The following is a 19998-nucleotide window of genomic DNA, read 5'->3' as shown; positions in this document are numbered from 1 at the left end:
TTAGGATTACGTGGAAATGCCATGTGCCCAGGAAGTGGAAAAAATATCTTTAGCTTGGTTATAGGAAAAAGTCTTAATTACACAGTAAACAAAGACTAACACGATGACAGTTTTCCAGAGGACGGACTATCTAGCCCGTTCTTCAAAACCTGCCGGTTCTTCTGTAGTTTGTAAAGTCACAAAGGAAGGTGCCCGAAGAGACTGGCTGCCTTCCAAAGTCACTGATTTTGTTTCTCTTGAGCTAAAAAAAGGCGACACTGGACTACGAACATAGCTCAGCCGCATCAGTTCAGCCTTGGTCGTGATAAAGGGGAAAAAGTTTTTTCTCATTTGTACGAATTTGAAAACTGAAGCTTACAGTAATTTGATAGTGGTGACCCAGATGCACAGTTACTATATATATTTGGGGGCCATGACCATCCCACTCCACCAAAATATCTTTTTTTTTTTATTTATTTAAAGATTTTAGCTTTTTAAAGTAGGCTCCACACCCAGTGCAGAACCTGAACTCACAACCCCGAGATCAGGAGCTGCCTGCTCTACCGACTGAGCCAGCCAGGCTCCCCTCCGCTAAAATATCTTTCAATAAGAATTCACAGAAGAAGCCATGACAGATGGGAAGCCCCTTTGTACTGGTGAGAATGGCTTCTGTTGCCCAAGATGCAGAGGCGGTGAGCTGTCCCGTGTTCCTCCACATTGTTGTTATTTCGTTGAAAAAGGTGGACAAGGTAAATTATAACAGACCAGGGAGAAGGAGATGACTCTTGAATGAATAGCTCAAATGGTGTTGAGCCACAATGAGAGATGGGGTTGTCTGGGGTTGGTTCAGACCAGCCAGGGTAGAGAGTCGAGCCTGCTCACCGTTGAGGTGAACTCGGGCCATCTTCCCAGGAGTGGCACGGGAGGCTGAGGTATTTTTCTGAAAGCAACTAACGGCTCTGGATAGGAACTTCCCTTGAAATCTTAGCCCCAGTAGATCCCCGATAATTGAAAGTGCTGATGGGTGCTTGTGTGTGAGACCGATGATCTCCATGCCCATCAGGCTTTTCTTGAGCTCCCCATCCCCACCTTCCACTGAGTCGCAGCCAAGGGTAGTAGAAATCACCGAATTACATAACTAGGAAATAGGTGCCAGTACAGAGAAAATACACTCAACGCCTGAACGCTAGGATTAGTCTTATTCAGACGGACATGAGAGTACAATCTGGCCATCTCAACTAAGCTAAGAGAATGATGGTCCTTAAGTGTTCCTTCTCTGGAGTCATGGAGACAAGGGTAGGGATGGGGGTTAGATAGTTAGGAAATAACTTTTATCTCCACGTTGCAATTAACCCTAAATATCCAGGGCAGAAGGTAATCGTGGTGATCAAAAAGAAATAGTCTTCCAGTTGGGGGCGCAGATGAGCAAGGCAGCAATTAGCCACAGGCCGGAGGAGGACCCTCCCAGAGGAAGAAAAGAAAAAAGTCAGTGGAGACATAGGTCATGACACAGGTCATAGACCATAAATAGTCGAGAGTCAGAATAGCCAAGTTCAGAAATCTTCAGGGGTCAAGAGATTTTAGGTGGAAAAAGTCTAAAACCATTCATACCTATCATTAAATTGTGCACAGTCAGTTAGATAGGGAAGCACTGGGTTATGCAAAGCTACAAAGCTTAAGTTATTGCAGGACTTGTCAGAGGCCTCACTTTTCTGCCATACATTGTGAATCTTCACATGGGAGCTGCAGTACTTTCCACACTTATTTTCTCCTTGGGATCTTGGGTTTTGTAAGGACAACCTTCTAAACCTTAAGGGAGCTCCAGAAACTTCTCTCAGGGTTAGAGCCATTATGCACCCACAAAGTAGGTCAGTGGATCAATTCTATTTCAGTAAATGTTGTTTTCTCTAAAATTTCAGTGAGTTAATACGTTGCATAGTGATTACTGTTCCTCAAATACCAGTGGTTTGAAAGACTCCCAACAGTAATGACCTGTGAATTTCTTTCCAAATGGTGCCGCGTGACCCCACAGCAAAGGCAGCCCTGCACGGAGATGACAGTGATTTGTTTCCATTTCGAAAATGAACTGGTCATATAGGGGGTGGCGGGGGGACCTTATTCACAGACCTAGTCAGTTGGTGCCTGGTGACTCAGGATCCTTGGAAAAGCAGTGTTCTTTGACTGGTGGATCCCCTTTTCCATTTCCTCTGGCTGTTCCCAAGCTGTTCCTTGTACTTCAAAGAAAATTAATTCAGCCATCTTGGGGGAGAGGGCAGGCGAGAAAATGGGCTTCTCTACCATAACGTTAACATTTTGAAGTTGTTTGCATTTTTTTAAACACCGCTCAGAATGACTTTATATGGATCAGTCATCAGAGAGAAAATACATGTGTCATAGAATCTTCCTTCTCTTTTGTTTTCTGTTTTCCACTTGTGGCACTGAAAATTGGATTTCTCTTCTCTGGTTTATTAGTACCTATGGAATTGTGTTCAGTGTATGTTGGGGAGGGAAGAATAGTACAACTGCACAGATTTTGTGGGGCAGATTTCGTTGTGTAAAAATACAGTAAATTGCCTAAATTTGGTGATTAAAATAAAGTGAGTGCAAAATTGCCCCCGTGTTTTTGACCCTCTACCCACTAAGATAATCTCAACTATGTGATATCTAACATCTTTTCAGTTCAGAATCTCAACATTGATCTTCTTTTTAAGAGTGAGTGCGATTTGTTGTTGTTGTTTTTTTTTAATATATTTTTAAATAAGGAATGTGCCTGGTTTGGTTCACAGGGGTGGTTCTTACAGTTTTTAATTGAAAAGGCTTGTCATAAAGTTTGCTATGCAGCCTGTGTATTTGGGGAGTTCCTCTGAGTCTTTCCCATCTCTATTATTTACGTGTCATTCTTTTTCATTGGATGTGTTCTGCCTGTCTCTTTAAATCCCTGTCCTGCCTTCATTGTGTGTAGCTATCAGTATTCACGGGCACCTTCTGCTTATTTCTCCGTGACAGGTCCAGCTTTAGACTGTATGAGCCTGAATTTAGTTTCCCTGCTCGATTTTCGTAGAGGTGCCAGGAGCAAACCATGCCCCATTGAGAAAACATATTTTCATTCATGTCTTCGCTGCCTCTCCCTCCTGGCCTTGCTTCTCCTGCAAGATGCTGTTACTCAGCTTGTCAGAGGACAGAAGAGGCTCCTGCGATGAATGAACTAATGAATGAACAGAGAGCCTCAGTGTAGGGTGCAAGCTGCTGAGTAGCCTCGCAGAGGCTGGGGGCTGGAATACAGACAGATGTTTTCGGCGGGGGCTAGAATACAGACAGAAGTTTTCCATCCACTCGGTCCCGTCCTCTCGTCCTCCCCCACTTCTCTTTCAGGCCCCACTGTTCTTCTTGGCCACCCTTTTCTTCCTGTGCAGCATATATTAGGGAAGTCACTCAGACTCATCGTCATCGTTATCCTTTACATGCAATCCCTTTCTCCTTCTCTTTGCTTTAAAATTCTTCTTCTTGGGGCGCCTGGGTGGCTCAGTGGGTTAAGCGTCCAACCTCGGCCCAGGTCATGATCTCGCGGTTCTTGAGTTCGAGCCCCGCGTCGGGCTCTGTGCTGACAGCTCGGAGCCTGGAGCCTGCTTCGGATTCTGTGTCTCCCTCTCTCTCTCTCTGCCCTTACCCCGCTCGCGCTCTGTTGCTCTCAATGTAAGAATAAACATTAAAAAAATAATAATTTAAAATTCTTCTTCTCCTTCTTCTCCTTCTTCTTCTTCTTCTTCTTCTTCTTCTTCTTCTTCTTCTTCTTCTTCTTCTCCTTCTTCTTCTTCTTCTTCTTCTTCTCCTCCTCCTCCTCCTCCTCCTCCTCCTCCTCCTCCTCCTCTCCACCTGGGTTCCTCTTCTCAGTTTTCTGGAACTGTCATTGCAGTTTATTTTCCCAATCACCCCATTGCATTGCCACCCACCCTATCTAGGTGTAAAGTCATACATGGCCCTCGGAACCCAAGAACCCAGTGGAAGCCCGGATAGCTCCCTTTCCTTCCTATGCACCTTTGCCTGCATGATGACTGCAATTCTGAGTAGATGGGAGGGACAGCTGGACATACGCCTTCTTGAAATTGGTGTGTGTGTATGTGAAGGATCTCTGCCTAATAGAGGAGTTTATATATGTGACTGTGTGTGTATGTGTGTGCAAAACACTTTACAATTATGGGGCAAAATTTCAAATTGGAAGAGTAAAACTTCCTCATGAAGAGTAAAGGAAGGGGCACCTGGATGGCTCAGTCGGTTGAGCATCCAACTCTTGATTTTGGCTCTCCTCGTGCTCCCAGGGTCAAGGGATCAAGCCCCACGTCGGGCTACGTGCTGATCCTGGAATCTGCTTGGGATTCTCTCTCTCTCTTTCTCTCTGCCCCTCTCCTGCTCACGTGCAACCATGTGCGCTCGCTCTCTCTCACTCTCTAAAATTAATGAATTAATTAATAATTAAAAAAAACAAAGAAAAGTATTTAAAAACAGAGTAAAGGAAGTTGAGAGGTACTTTAAGATCTAGATATCTATCAGCTGCCTTTACGTACAGATTGACCACCCATAGTCTCCTAGTTTACAAACAACACAGGCTGCAGCCCCAGAGTCCAAAAAGACAGTAAATCCTAAATTCTAGACTTGACCTCACGAGCCCTGTGGCACATTCTCGTGTAGGTCTCCTGCTGGTGAAACTTGAAAACATTTGCAGATTCATTTTTATTAATGACCCCATCTCAGGCTGAAATACCCTGTACGGCCTTGGAGTACATTTAATATGATAATATAGAATACAGTACCAGAGAATCAATGTCTTCAGGGGAATTCCATTAGAGAGAAGGTCAAGTCTATATTGAGTTTAATGTTCATGGATAGCAGGGGGACCCGTGTGCACGGAGACAGAACAAGATGGCCGGAGAGGAATGCATTGAGTTCCGGATAAAAGCTAAAAGGAAATGATCTTTTGAAAGCCTATAAACACTTCATCTACCCCACGCCAGCTTCTCAAGTCTTCCATTTAACAGTCTTGTCTTTGAGCCTCCTTGGAAGGTTTGTGCTCAGACGTGGAAGGATTCCAGCTGGTAACCGGCAATAAAACACTGCTATTGAGCTCAATCGTTGGTTCTCAAACTTTGCTTGTCTTGGTCCAGGAGGTTCCATGGACATGCCTCACCAGCCACCATGTCCCTACATAATGCTTTATTTGTAGAAAGAACCCTGGTGCCATTTAAAAAGCGGTGTGAACTCCAGGACTGTATCATCCCTGAGATCCTTCCTCATCCGTGAACAAGTATGATGGATGAGATGGGGACCACTTGAAGTGGCAATTTCCCAAACTTCCTTTCCTTACACCTCCTCCATCTACTCAACCATGCCCTTTATAATATGCTCCCCTTTAGGTTAAAGTGGACTAAAATGAAGAGAATTTCTGGAATACCTTGCGATTTCCATTAGATCCCATATAGTTCCTTTGGGATCTCGTTGACATATTTATTTACTTTTTTACCGCTTTGAATTTTTCTTTCCTACTGAAAAAGTAGATGTTTATTGTCAAATGCAAGCATTATAAAAATGTATATCAGGGGGCGCCTGGGTGCTCCCCGGCTCAGTCGGTTGAGGGTCTGACTTCGGCTCATGTCATGATCTCGCCATTTGAGTGAGTTCAAGCCCCACATCAGGCTCTGTGCTGACAGCTCAGAGCCTGGAGCCTGCTTTGGATTCTGTGTCTCCCTCTCTCTTGCCCACCCCCGACTTACACTCTCTCTCTCTCTCTCTCTCTCTCTTTCAAAAATAAATATTAAAAAAATTAAAACATAGAAATATAAAAATGTATATGAGGACAGATAAAAGGGGCTCATGATTTCTGCTGACCTCCTCCATGAGAATATTTTGGTGTCTGTTTCTCCACGTTTTCTGTGCCTATACTAACATGCTTTTTTTTTAGCATGTTTTTGTTTGCTTTTTACAAAAATGGATCGTCCTGTTTTACACTTTACATTTTAATGGCTTTAGAGTTCACCGTAATGTACTTAACCAACCCTCTGTTGGTGGTCTTTGGATTGTTTCCATGTCTTTTATAAAAGTAGATGTTTATCGTAAAATACAACAGCAATGCGATAATGAATGGTTTTTTTCTTCGTAATATTTTGTACACTTGAGAATTTATGCCCTTCCTTGAGTCCTGAGCAGGGTTTTGAAAGCCCTTCACAGCGGGAGTCCACTTAAGCCATCATATTTAAAATCAGTTTTTGAAAATGATTGTATTTGAAAGGTACTAGGCTAGTTTGGCATTTGAAGGGATAGCACTGTGAATTTCTTCGATGAATAATTATTTCCCCAGTTTATCTTTCTTTTATTTTTAACGTTCATTTATTTATTTATTTTGAGAGGGGGCGGGGAGGAGCAGAGAGAGAGGAAGAGAGAGAATCCAAAGCAGGCTCTGCGCTGACAGCACAGAGCCCAATGCAGGGCTCAATCCCACAAACTGTGAGATTGTGCCCTGCGCTGAAATCCAGAGTCCGACACTTAACCGTTGGCTGAGCCACCCGGGCGCCCCTCAATTTATCTTTTGAGTAAACAGTTATTTTCTTCTTCGGGCTTGTTTGAAGTAGGACACATCTATCATTTGGCAGATGTACACACACACACACATTTTCTTTGTTCTCGGGGGCCACAGGACAAACTGAAAAGCAAAGCCTCTGCCTTAGTCACCATCACCCCCGACCGAGTGCTCAACTCCACTCGAAGCACTCGTGTGCTTTCCCAGTGCTCAAGAGGCAGCAGAATGTAGGGTCACAAGCACGAACTTCCTTGCCTGACAGCTTGCGCTGAATCTCAGCTCCATCATGTAAATGTTCCGTGATTTGGGGCATATGACTTAACCTTTCCGTGCCTTTGTTTCTTATCTGTAAAATGGGGGTAATGATAGTACATCCCTCATCGAGTTGTACGAGGGTGAAGGGTTAATAACAGAATTATTATAGATCAAATACTTGGAATAATGCCATATCATGGTCATCGTTACCTCATATCATGGTCACCATTACCTCAGTGTTGGGTCATGTCTGTCTCAGCATGGGCATAAAGCAGGCTGACTGTGGTTACCCTGCATCATCATTTTGACCCAAAGATATACCAAAACTTCCCAAGGTGAAGAAACACCTGGGCAGTAAGTAATAAATGTTGGAAAGGATATAGACAACCTGGAACCCTCATATCGGGAATGCAAAATGGCGCAGTCGATTTGGAAAACCACCTGACAGTTCCTCAAAAGGTTAAACAGAGGGGTGGCTGGGTGGCTCAGTTGGTTGAGCATATGACTTTGGCTGAGGTCATGATCTCACAGTTCCTGGGTTCGAGCCCCACCCTGAGCTCCGCACTTACAATGCAGAGTCTGCTTGGGATTCTCTCTCTCCCTCTCTCTCTCTCTCTCTCTCTCTCTCTCTCTCCCCCCCATCTCTCTCCCATCTCTCTGCCCCTCCCCCACGGCACGAGTTCTCTCTCTCTCTTACTCTCTCAAAAATAAATAAATAAAGATTAAAATTTTTTAAAAAGAACTATACTGTGAGAGAGAATATGATTTTCACTTTCCTTTGTAAACTGACGTAGGGGGGGATTACTACCCTTTAGCTCATGGTTTTCATGGGTGCTGTGGGCTTCTATAGCATGACAGGAATGGCGATCCTCTACCTGAATGGCGCTCATTCTTCCAGAAGTTTTGTCACCGCACGCTTCTGAAGGGCAGCCCCCTGGAGAGCCTCAGACTTGACTCCCCTGCCTGGGTCTCTGCAGCCACCATTTGCTCTCTCTGTGCACGTGTGGGGACTGCAGAAAGGGTTTTCAGCACCACCCAGAAGCTAACTATGAAATTCCCATGGGCTTGCCCCTTTCTCTTTAAGACTTGCTTACATTTAGTTTTCTTCTCGTAAGTGTTTCTGATTGCCATAGCAACCCTAATCAATCACTGGACTAAAAATAGCCCTTTCATTTTTCCAAAGCATGTCTGTAGTGAATTGAAAATTCAGCCCTGCCGTGCATTTTGCATAGGCTGCTTTCGTTTCCCGACACTGAACCTGGGAGTTGCTTGGTCTGGAAAATTATTCTTGCAGAAGCCGAGGGAGGCACTTTGCTTGTTTTTCCTGGCATTCTTTTTCCCCAACTGCAGATTCTCTCGTCACTTCCAAAAGATACAAGCACATGCGTTCAAATGTTCGACAAAGAACCATCACTTTCCTGCACATTCAGCTTTAGGTGCTAGAGATTTCACAGGTACCCGGCGATCTCCTTGGCTGCCGTTGCGTTAGGAAGGCAAATGAAAGATGTGTAGATACTGGGTACAAAGGAAGCTTGGTCACAGCGGGAGCAGATGACAGCAGCCCTACTGAGACTCTTCTGGCTCCGGAGGATCTAAGCTAGCAAATCAAAGTGGAGATGACGGCAGAACTCTGCCTTGTTTCTCTGATTTCTCCGTGACCCTGCTACTATTTTTACGGGGTTAGGGGCAAAACAGACCCTGGGTGTAAGAAGGTGAATATTTGTTACAGTTCTCCTGGCCAAGCTGTTTTTCTTCTAGTCAAGAAGAGAAAGGGAGAAAGAGTTTTCGTGAGAACGAAGATTCCAGATCTTGAAAGGGCCCAGGAGAGGAAGGAGAGCAGGGAGGGGCTGAAGTGACTCATGGTGTCCCCCAGGCTCCAAGGGGATTAGGGCATTTTATTGCCTGTCTCCCTGCCTCATCTTACTACCCTAGAGTCACTGCCCCAGTCTTCAGCCTGTAAGCAGGGTCATCTCGTGGGGCCCCCGGGGCTCCCAAATGCTGTTTTGTGATGCTATTTTTCAACTCGTCTGAACCTCAGTTTTTGTAATAAGGCTGAGTGAACGCGCAGGCGTAGAGGCTTTACATCTAGGAAAGAAGAGAGTCCACGGGGATCCCGGTAGTGTTCTTGTTTCCCTGCCTGAAGCTGGCAGGGGGTTGAGGGAAGCAGAGGAGAGGTCAGGGGATCGAGCCCCTGCTCAGAGGCAGGAGCTCCCAGGCTTTCAGGAAAAGGAGGACACTGTGGGCACGGACGATAGGACGCGTCCTCAACAACAGAGCGGGTCCGGCGGCAGAGCGAGGCGGAAAAAGCCCAAACCCGCTCTGTGGCATGGCCACTGCCCACGTCGTGGGAAGGACCAATCAAGTGTCCTTTTCTTGCACCGCACCCACAAGCCCACAGCCTCCCAGCGTGTCCATGCACCTATGCAGCAGCGGAGGATCTCCCCACCCAGTTTATTTTCTCCCCACGGAGCCTGTGGGATCTCGTGAGGACCGGTAACAGTGGGACGGGCCAGCACCTGAGGACCTGTCCTGCCAGACACTGCATGGCCCTTTGTTAGATCATTCAGTCTTCACCCCACGGTGCCGAGGTTGGTATCGTCTCCGTTTTATGGGTGAGAAAACGAAGGCTCAAAGGGGACTAAGGAATTTACTCCGAATCACACGGTAACTTGTGAAAAAAGAAGCCGGGGCTCGAACTAACGTGCATCTCACTCGAAAATCTGTATTCCTTCTACTGTATTCTTGCTTCCTGTGGGGTCGTTGTGTCCTGCTCTCTCTGTGGTCATTGACAAAGCAGTTGACCTCACAGCCGGAGCTACTAAGTTCCAAGAGCACAGAGTCCCCATTTCCTGGGACCTATTCACGCTTCAACTTGAGTGATCTTTTACTCAGATGAAAGCCGGATGGGTGATTTGAAAGGGAAGCAGTGGTTGGATTCTTGAGGTTGGGTGTTGTGTTGGCTTTTCTATCGTCACATAACAAATTTCCCACAAACGTAGCAACTTTAAACAACACGCATTTACGGCCTCAGAGTGTCTCCTGGGCGCAGGTTGGCAGGGTCCTGGCTCAGAGCCTCACTCGGCTGGGCTCCAGTCTCATCTGAGGCTCAGGGTCCTCTTTCAGGCTCACTAGTTTTTTGGCAAGTATCGGTTCCTTGCTGTTGTAGGACTGAAGTCCGCTTTTCTCGTTGGCTGGTCTCCCAAGGTCTCTCTCTCTCTCTCGGCTCCTGGAGGGTTCCCTCGGGTTCTGGCCACATGGTCCTCTCCCCTCATGGCTTCTCACTTCTTCAAGAGCAGCCAGAATCTCTGCTTCTTCAAAACAGAAGTCTTATGTAAGGTGCACCAACTGATCACCTTGGTAATCCGATCAGAGGGGCTCCTACCCTATGGTGCTCACAGGTGTTGCCCACACTTGAGGGGAAGGAACTGTGCCAGGTGTGTATATCAAGGGCTGGGAATCTTGGGGGCCATCCGGGCATTCTATCTGGCGGGAGGGTTTTAGTCTTTCCTTCAGGTTGTCCTTCCTGTTGGGTCATGGGCCAGATGGGACTTGAAGTGTTCGCTGTTCCCAAGTGACTGTGCCCTAGAGAGCATAGGAGTCCCCCGCATCCCTTGACGCCTTCCAGGTTCAGCCAATGGGGGACGCTCCTGACGTCTCCCTTCCTGCAGCATGTTCCAGTTGGTTGTGTCTGGCTTCCCCTTTTTTTTTTTTTCCTGCTCCCACACTCCTGATCATTCCTCCAGTGTTATGGAATCCCCCTCCCCGATGGAAATGTGTCAGAATCTTTAGGGGATGTGACGTGTTTGGAGAAAGTCTAGGTTTGGAAGGTGGGGTACTCCACTTTGAGAAATGTGAGAGTGACCAGGTGAGATGGTGTATTCCTAGCTGGAGCAAAGCCCTCCGTCACAGAAGCTTTGATGCCCGAATGACGGGGTGACTGTGACTTACGCCATTCCTCGTGACAGCAGGGAGTGAGGAGGGGGTCTTCTTGATGGAACAGTGTCGCAGACTTATCTTCTGGCTGGTGAGGCGGACACCTGGCAGCTAATGGTGATGATGGACAAGGAGATAAGTGCTATGACACAGGTACAAACAGAACGCTACCCGCACACATGGGGTCAGCATTCTGACATGGGATTTGAGATGGGCTGTGTAGGAGACTTCAGGCTGAGGGAACTGTAGGCAGGAAAAAAAAAACCCAAAAAACAAAAAAAAAACAGGGCAGCCAGAAGTGTTCCAGGGAGTGGCGAGCACTCTTCTGTGGTGGACTCTGGGAGGAATACAGGACAGAGATATAAAGAAAATTAGGATCGGATATAGAAGACTCTAGGTCTTGCCTTTAAGGGGGGAAGCTGAGCCAGCAGGATTTGGGGGTTCACTGGCCATGATGGGTGAGTGTAGTGTCCCTCACTACAATGGTGTCCCCTCAAAATTCGTGTCCACTGGAACCTCAGAACGTGACCTTTTTGGAAATAGGTTCTTTGCAGATATAGTTAGTTAAGGACCTCAAGGTGCAAGATGAAATCACACTAGATTTAAGATGGCCTGAATCTAGTAACTGGTGTCTTATAAGAAAAGGAGAGGACACCCAGAGAGAAGAAGGTGATGTGAAGACACCGGTAGAGACTGGAGGGAGGCAACCACAAACCAGGGAGCCCCTGGGGCCACCAGAAGCTGGAAGAGGCAGGGAAGGGTTCTCTCCCTGGAGCCTTCTGAGGGAGGGCAGCATTGCCAACACCTTGATTTCAGACTTCTGGGCTCCAGAACGGAGCAGGTAAACTGCTGCGTTATACTACCCTGCTTGTACCAGTTTGTTACGGCAGCCCCAGGAATCTCATACAGTGCAGAGAACATTCTAATTCAGTATGGACCTTTCAGTTTGGACCCTTGCTAGGGATGGCCGGCGGGCAGCTGCATACGTGAGAAAAGCAGGTGGGGTTAGACGTCAGCTTGGGAGGCAGCCGGATAACATGGTCTAGGAAAAGTGAGGGGCAGATGAGATTATCCCCCAGGGGAGAGGGTTTGGTACAAGAAAATAGGGCAGAGGACAAAATCCTAGGGGACCCCTCCATTGAAGGGGTGGGGGAGGGAACGGGAGGCAGAGAAGGAACCGCTTTCCAGAAAGGTGGAATTCTTGACTCCTACCGAACAGGATAGAGAGTTCCTCAGGGTGTGGACGACGGGGAAGCGATGTTTGTTTGAAAATTCTTTGATTCTCGGTTGTTTCCATACCCTGTTGCTCTGGTTGAGAAGAGGTGAGAGGCGAAAAAACAGCAGAGCATGGGCTACTTTTTTAATAGAGTTTGATGGGGAGACAAAGAGAAATGGAATTAATTGTGGATGAAGGAAGGAACATCACCAAGGGTACTTTGATACTAGTTTTTTAGGAAGATGACACCTTTCATGATATTTTTAGGCTGCAGGAAGGAAGCAGGGAGAAGATGCAAGTAATCGACGGAACAAGTTTCCAGGGAAGAGACTTAAAATTTTTTGCTGTGCACCTGCTATGTGCCAGGCACTGTGCTGGGGGTTACTGGAATGATCTCAGTGATCTTCTCAACACTCCTACAGAGTAGAGAAGGGTGGTCTCCATTCTGTTGCGAGGAAACTGAGGCCGGGAATGCCAAAATAATTTGCTCAAATCCATACATCTCAGATTTGAGCCTGGGTCTGCTGCCCTCACTGCCTCAGTCCTTGTCGTTGCATTATTTTCCACTGGAATACAGAAAGCGACACCTTGGTCTGATTCACAAGGAATAAGAGGCAGCATATAGAAATAAGCAGATTAGCAGTGGAGGAGAGGGAAGTTGTTGGTGTTTCTATCACATGGTCTCGTTAAACTGTGGATCAAAATTACTAGTTGCGAGGGAGGAAGAGGGAAGCCCGCAGACTTCTCTAGACCTGGGTGGTCTAGAGAAGGGAAGGGATTTATGACAACCTCAGTAGTGAGACACAACAGGAAGCCAGCCAGGGAGAAAGAAGAACCTTGCTTAATCACCGAGGCTCTACTAGGATTAGTGGGCTGGGTCTTTAGGGAAGTTAACCTGTGTAGGGCAAGCAGAACTCGATCTCGAGATAGACTTCTAGCCGGAAAGTTTTTAGTGATCTTTCTGGAAATGCCCCAGGCCAGAGATCCTCCACATTCAGAGGCTGAGACACCAGCCTCTGGGGCTCTGAGAACCAGCCATCAGATAGCCCATGGAGATTGTCAGTCCCGAAACCAGTGCTATAGGGGAAGACCTTGACCAGCCCGGAGTTGACCTGTCCGATCCGGGTTTTCCCCGCTGCCTCACCGGAGCCAGGTGTGCTCCCTGCCTCTGGCAAGATTGCCATTCTGATATGAAAATAACCTAAGCCCTTGACTCAAAAATAACAGCATCTGCTAATTTGCATAAGAGTTTTGCATTTCGTATTTGGGTTGAATACCCGGATTCATTTGTTTGACCTTAGTTAAGTGGTTTACAGTTTCAACCGATAAAAACTCCTTGTGGGGTTCCACTCTGATGCACCCGGACCCAGCTCCCCACCCAAGACGGCTCTGTTCTCTCACCATCTGGCTCTATGCACGCATTAAGTTGATTCTCAGATGAATTATGGGTTAAAAAGGACCGATCAGTTTGCCAGAAGGCTTGACATTTTTAAAAGGGTCTTGGCAGGTGCATCTCTCCAGGTTCACATGTCAAGAGCTCTGCCATGGGGCTCTGAGCCGCTCTGATTCCTCCAGGGCCTCGATTCATGAGGAGCAGCCCCTCCTTGGAACCCCCAGGGACAGAGGGTGTGAGGGCAGCAACTGTGGAGTGAGAGATTTGAGAGGAGACAGCAAAGAAGGTGTTAATGAATAATCTCAGAGCCTCATTCTCCATAAAGGCAATTACTGGGATTGATTGTTTCTGTGTTTCCTTAGTCACGGTTCAGTTTGCTTGTTTCACTTGGATTGAGACAGATGAACGCCGAATGCACACAGTCACGTGATGTCAGAATTATCAATGGCACGTCCAAGGCCTCTGCCTTCCTGTACACATGCCACCGGGGTTCTCAGCTAGGCTGAAAGGGGATCCTGGACTTGGGGGGATGAAGCACGTGGGGTGAGGGATTGGGGACTAATGGATTTTAGATAGTGCACTGTTTTCTCCCCATGCGCGGGGTAATGAGGTGGTTTTCCAGTGCAAGCCCACATCTGCATCCCCTGGATGGCTTGTGAAACACAGATGCCCGGGCACCTTCCCTGGAGTTTCTGAGTCAGTGGGTACGGGGTTGGGCCCAAGAATTGGCATTTCTGGCAGGTACTGCTACAGGTGTGGAGACCCCACTTTGAGAACCAGCTTGGGGGCAGGGGTGATGAAAAGCAAGGACACTGGGACCAGGCCACTAGCCTTGTTATCTTGATGTTACTGTTTACGAGCTGTGTGATCATGGGCCGTTTACTTAACCTCTCTTTGCCTCCATTCCGTCGTCTCTAAAGCAGGGCTGGTAACAGTAGTGTCTACTTCATGGCATAGTTAGGAGGAATAAATGAACGAGCACTTGGACGTACTTAGACTGGTGCCTGATGTATAGAATGTGTGCTCTGTGCACGTGGGGTAAATAAATGAAAGAGCCAGACTCAGGATTGTGAGCCTATCGGCAGGAGTCTCATTTCTCCGACACCTGCAGCTCCCAGTGGAGTTGCCGGGTCATTGGACCTATTAGGCCTTCAGTCCCATCTCTGGTGGCCGAGGAGGTCACTGGGCAGCTCAGTGCCAGCAGGAGGGAGGTTACGTCAACATCCATCAAAAGCCTCTTCTCAAGCCACCTTAACCCTTGAAGTCCACTTAATACACACAATGTGGTTCAGTGAGGCTGGGGTGGTAGGGCAGAGGGTTTGGGGGTTTTTCCCCCTCGTACTGGCAAAAAAGGGGGGCTGCCTTTTACATCAAGCTCACTGCAGCCAATTGCTGTCATTTGCTGAATGCCTCCTCTGCGCCCGGCACTTACACGACTTACACGCGTGATGACTTAACCCTCAAAAAGTCACTACTGGGTAATAGTTATTATCCCCATATTAATACTGCCGCGGCTCAGAAAAATTAAATGACTTGTCCAAACTCACATAGCTATCCAGTCATAAATTCGAAACGAACAGCCAGGTGTGTCTGACTTCGGTAATCTGTTATCTTAAAGCTCTCCCATACTCACTACCTCCCTCGCTTTATGGGAATACTTACGTGAAGGTGAAGGCTGGGTCCCCAGCAGTGACAGCTTCTCGCCGCAGAGGTCAGCACCCCGGGACCGGACCTGCCTCTGTTTCAGGGGTTCGCTTTTCTAAAGCCTGTGGTAGGACTGACAGAACGTATTCTTTCTGGAAATGGACAACATGCCTTCCATTGCTTGGTCGTTCTCTCCGGCCTGGCTTCTGGATGCGATCGTGTTCATGTTGCCAAAGGCGGCTTTTCTGTCCGAATTTGGATGTTGACCTGGTATCTTAACATTGCTGATGGAGAATGGTGTTCCCGACGTGATGGTCAGGAGAGCATCCGGCGGCTGTGCTGAGGGTGTAAAGAGAGGAAGAATGGTATGCTAATGAAACTTTCCTTTTTTTTTCCCGTAGTGTTCCTTTCTGCCAAAATTCTCCATTCATATAGAAACCAAGTATGAAGACAACAAGGGAAGCAACGACCGCGTGAGTAGAGCCCCCATGGTTTTGGGTTTTTTTTGATAATTTATTGTCAAGTTGGCTAACATACTGTGTCTACAGTGTGCTCTTGGTTTTGGGGGGTAGATTCCCATGATTCTTCGCTTACATACAACACCCAGGGCTCATCCCAACAGGTGCCGCCCCCAATGCCCATCACCCATTTTCCCTGCCCCCCCACCCCCTACCCCCATTAAGCCTGAGTTTGTTCTCTGTTTAAGCGTCTCTTATGGTTTGCCCCCTCTCTGTTTGTAACTTATTTTTCCTTCCCTTCCCCTATGTCTTAAGTTTCTCAAATTCCACATGAGTGAAAACATGGTGTCTGTCTTTCTCTGACTGACTTATTTCACTTAGCATAATACCCTCCAGTTCCATCCACATTGTCGCAAATGGCAGGATTTCATTCTTTTTGATTGCCGAGTAATACTCCATTGTATATATATACACCACGTCTTCTTTATCCATCAGTGGACATTTGTAGAACCCCCATTTTGTACTGTGCCCTCATCCGCTGGGCTCTCAGAGTCGCGGCACTTTTCACAGCCCCTTGGGTGGCCAGGCCCAGCGCCCAGCAGGAGGATCTGTACCTAGGACCCCAGACAAGTTCTGGCATTTGCTTTCTGGGGCCATTTCCCTGGGATTGCTCCCTGGAATTACTTTGCAGTCCCGCCTTTCTTCCCATCTTTATGTACTTTCCATGGGCCTCCGTGCGGAAATCTCTGTGGCCTGCGGTGGTTTTCACTGGCATTTGAGGGGGACGGTGGGGACCTTGAACTCCAGGATTCGGTTTCTGGTCATTGGATTGAGCATACGTCTTCTCAGTGACTGTTCACATGTACCTAGAAAAATGAATACAAGCAAATATATGTGCGCATGCTGTATATTTTTTCGGGACTATGCTTATATTCACATATAGACACACATATCCCACATTAAAATCAGCGTACCCCTCCTGCAAAATACTTACCTTGTGGGACGTTCTGACTCTTACTGGATCTCAGCCATGAAGTTGCTTAGTACTGCTGAGAATCCATCTTCTGACCTAGCATTTACGCCAGCCTCTTTCTGTTGGGGCAATATAATTTTGAATTGCCTTCTCTTGGGGAGTGGATGTTTTGACCTGTCGAGAGCCTCACCCTGAGATTGGGCTGTGGGTTCCATCAGGATCCACTCAGGGAAGAGCCTGGATCGAGAAGCTACACGTCTTCTGCTACGTCATTTACGTGTTTTGCATTTGTGGAGAATGATGAAGACTGAGACCGGGTCATAATGGTCAAGAGAGAGTTTCCTGACTAGGTGATCCCTGTGGTGCCTTGACACAGCCAAGGGAATGCAAAACAGGATGCAGGAAGTTGTGGAGGTAACGGAGTGCCACGAGGCAAGATCTAAGGACTCCCAAGCATCAGCAACTTGAAATCTTTTATTCAGGTGAAAACCGTCACTGAAAAGAACGAAGAAACCCTTTAGAAAGAACAGCTTTGGCCAGGCCTACTCTATGGCTCTTTACATTGATATCTTCTAGAAATATCTTCTAGAAAGTTCCTGCCTGTGGCAGTAACAAATTCTTCTAGAAGGTGTAGGTGTTTTTGTGGGGAACACAGCTTGCCCTTTCAAGGTGGAATCTGCCTGGACAGAGCGTGAGTGGTTCCCAAGGGGCGTCACTCAAGAACTACCTTTCACACCAGCTTGGTGTGGGAGGAAATTCATTTATTCACTCAGTCTTCAGCAAGGGCGTATCAAGCACCTTCTATTTATATGTCACTGTATGAATTGTATGCATGGTATTAAAAATGCAGGCTCAATTCTCAAACGTCAGGTACTCCTAGTTTAGCTGGGGCAAAAACCAACAGAGTAAATAATTTAAAATATAAGCACAATAAGGGGCTTCCCTTCCTTCAGTGTAGAGAGCCACCACTGCTAAGCCCTGAGAACGGAAGGAGCTGCCAGAGCAGCATTCCGTAATGAGCCCTGTACAGTTGTCCCCCGCCATCGCTGGAGAGGAAAAATTCATTCCAAGACCCCCAGGGGATGCCTGAAACCACAGATAATACCGAACTGTATATATACTGGTTTTTTTCTTACATATATGTACCCATTATAAAGTTTAATTTATAAATTGGGCACAAATAAGAAATCAACAACCGCGGTAATAAAATAGAACAATATAACAATATTCTTTAGCTTTTACTAAAGCTAATAATAACTTTTATTATATGAATATGATCTCTCTCTCTCTCTCAAAATATCTGATTGTTCTCAGCCTTTTTGTGATGATGTGAGGTGATAAAACGCGTACGTGATGAGATGAAGCGAGTTGAATGATGTAGGCAGTGACGTAACCATTAGGCCGCTATTGACCTTTTGGTGAGAGGTCCGATGGAGGTTCATCTGCTTCCAGACCACGGGTGACCGTGGGTAACCGAAACCGCGGAACGCGACATGCGGACAAGGGGTTATTTACTATATTTGCAGGGACTGACTTGGCTTGTACCAGGTCACTTCAGCTTCCTGAACTAAGTTAAGAAACCTGGAGTTTATCAGGGGTCAGCAAACTACCTTTTTTGTCAATAAAGTTTTATTGGAACACAACCACACACTCACTCATTTGTGTATCGTCTAAGCTGCTTTCATGCTACAACAGCAGAGTTTTATAATTGCAACAGAGCTCATGTGGCCCATCAAACCTAAACTATTTACTACTTGAAAAATGTTTGCTCACCCCTGGTTGGAGGGACTCACATCAGAACAGCACCCAGCAGATCTCAGAATTTGACCACTTGATAGATCTCACCATCTGTCCCAGCCAAATGCCCTCTCCAGAATTCCTGGAACTTTCCAGAGGAGAGAGGAATGCCACTGGCTGGGGTACCCTCCCCCCATAAGTTCAGGATCTCCAATGGTTAGTGTCCCTTGGTGGTTGGTAACCTCAAGGGGAAAGTTTTGGACCGTATCCCTGTCAGCGGCCTGAAATAAAAGGTGCTGTGGTGGCCAACTACATTAAAACCTCGATGTCTAAAATAATGTTACATCGTACTTAAACTTGAACCCTTGGTAAAATAATGACTTTTTTCTCTCTCTTTTTTTTTAATGTTTATTTATTTTTGAGAGAGAGACAGAGAGACAGAGTGTGAGGAGGGGAAGGGCAGAGAGAGAGGGAGACACAGAATCCAAAGTAGGCTCCAGACTCTGAGCTGTCAGCACAGAGCCCGACGCGGGGCTCGAGCTCACAAACTGCAGGGATCATGACCTGAGCCGAAGTCGGATGCTTAACCGACTGAGCCACTCAGGCGCCCCAATAATGACTTTTCTGATTGGAAAATTAATACATGGTTATTAAAACCTGGAAAATGCAAAAGGGTACCCCCCCAAAAAAGGAAAAGAAAAGCCAGTAACTTTTCTGTAATTTAGAGATTACTGCTGATAGCACTTCATGTTCATGTTGCAGACCATGAATAAATGTATTTTTTGACCAATTCCCCCAATATTGAATCACTCAGTAGACTGTTTTTAACATGTCGTGATGTATCCTTCCCTATATGATTTAAAAAAAAATTTTTTTAATGTTTACTTATTTTTGAGAGAGAGAGAGAGAGAGAGCAAGCGAGTATGAGCGGGGTAGGGGCAGAGAGAGAGGAAGACACAGAATCCGAAGCAGGCTCCAGGCTCTGACCTGTCAGAGCCCAGTGCGGGGCTCGAACCCGTGAACCGTGAGATCATGACCTGGGCCGAGGTCAGACGCTGAACTGGCTGAGCCACCCAGGCGCCCCTTCCCTGTATCATTTTTAATGGCTGCACTGTATTCCACACTTAAGTGTACTTGAAATGGGCTCGACCTTTTTGATGTTTCCATATGGCTGAGGACCATCAGGAAACGGGTGATACAGAGCAGACGTGCCTGCACTACGTTAAGCAGCACAATCTGAAAATAGGGTGGGGGAGAAATGTTTTCAAATATCTTTCGGTCTTTACAAACAAATTCTCCTGCTTTCTCTTTTCCTCTATGGCTCTGTCCTCATGAGCAGATTGTACCTGCGCCATTCGGAGAGGTGTGAGGGCATGCGCAGGCTCACCATGATCCCCATGGGTTGATAGGACCAGTGTGATCTTCTGGTTTATTCTCTCTGCTGAATTCAAACAGTCAAGAAGAATGTCCATGGTTGTCATTTTATTATCTTGTATCCCTTTGTGGTAGGTGCTGAGTTCTTTTCACTACTCTGGTAGGACTTTGAAATCCCAGGTTAGCCACCCTAAAGTCAGGACCCGGGGTTGGCATCAGCATCCTCTGTCCTTGCCCTCGGAGACCTGGGCCGGTCCACAAGAGAAGCGCTAAGCCCCCGGGCACTTGCATGCAGTCCTTGTCAACACAGTTTGCTGCCTCCAGGAGAAATGCCAGCTGTTGTCCCCTGGATTGCCGCCTCCTCCCCAGCCTGCCGACTGCCCGTGGGGTCCTGGGCTTCCTCTCTCTGTCATGGCGCCCAACTTGTCTAAGCTCCCACCCCAGCCTCTGCCTGGCTCCACTCCATAG

At 47.0% G+C, this 19998-nt stretch overlaps 1 protein-coding gene across 12 annotated transcripts in view; it reads left to right on the top strand.

Moving 5' to 3' along the window:
• The window catches only part of PITPNC1 (phosphatidylinositol transfer protein cytoplasmic 1), a 268903-nt gene that overhangs the window by 161596 nt on the left and 87309 nt on the right, over positions 1 to 19998 (top strand). For all 12 annotated transcript variants that reach the window (XM_042967495.1, XM_042967499.1, XM_042967497.1 and 9 more), the window contains one exon: positions 15390 to 15461. In XM_042967495.1, coding sequence (XP_042823429.1) covers positions 15390 to 15461 — 72 coding nt within the window. The remainder of the gene's footprint in view (positions 1 to 15389; positions 15462 to 19998) is intronic.

This window comes from Panthera tigris, chromosome E1 (assembly GCF_018350195.1).
Source record: "Panthera tigris isolate Pti1 chromosome E1, P.tigris_Pti1_mat1.1, whole genome shotgun sequence".
Classification (NCBI taxonomy): domain Eukaryota; kingdom Metazoa; phylum Chordata; class Mammalia; order Carnivora; family Felidae; genus Panthera; species Panthera tigris.
Note: the sequence above shows the minus strand (reverse complement) of the source record. Positions and strands in the feature narration are given on the sequence as shown.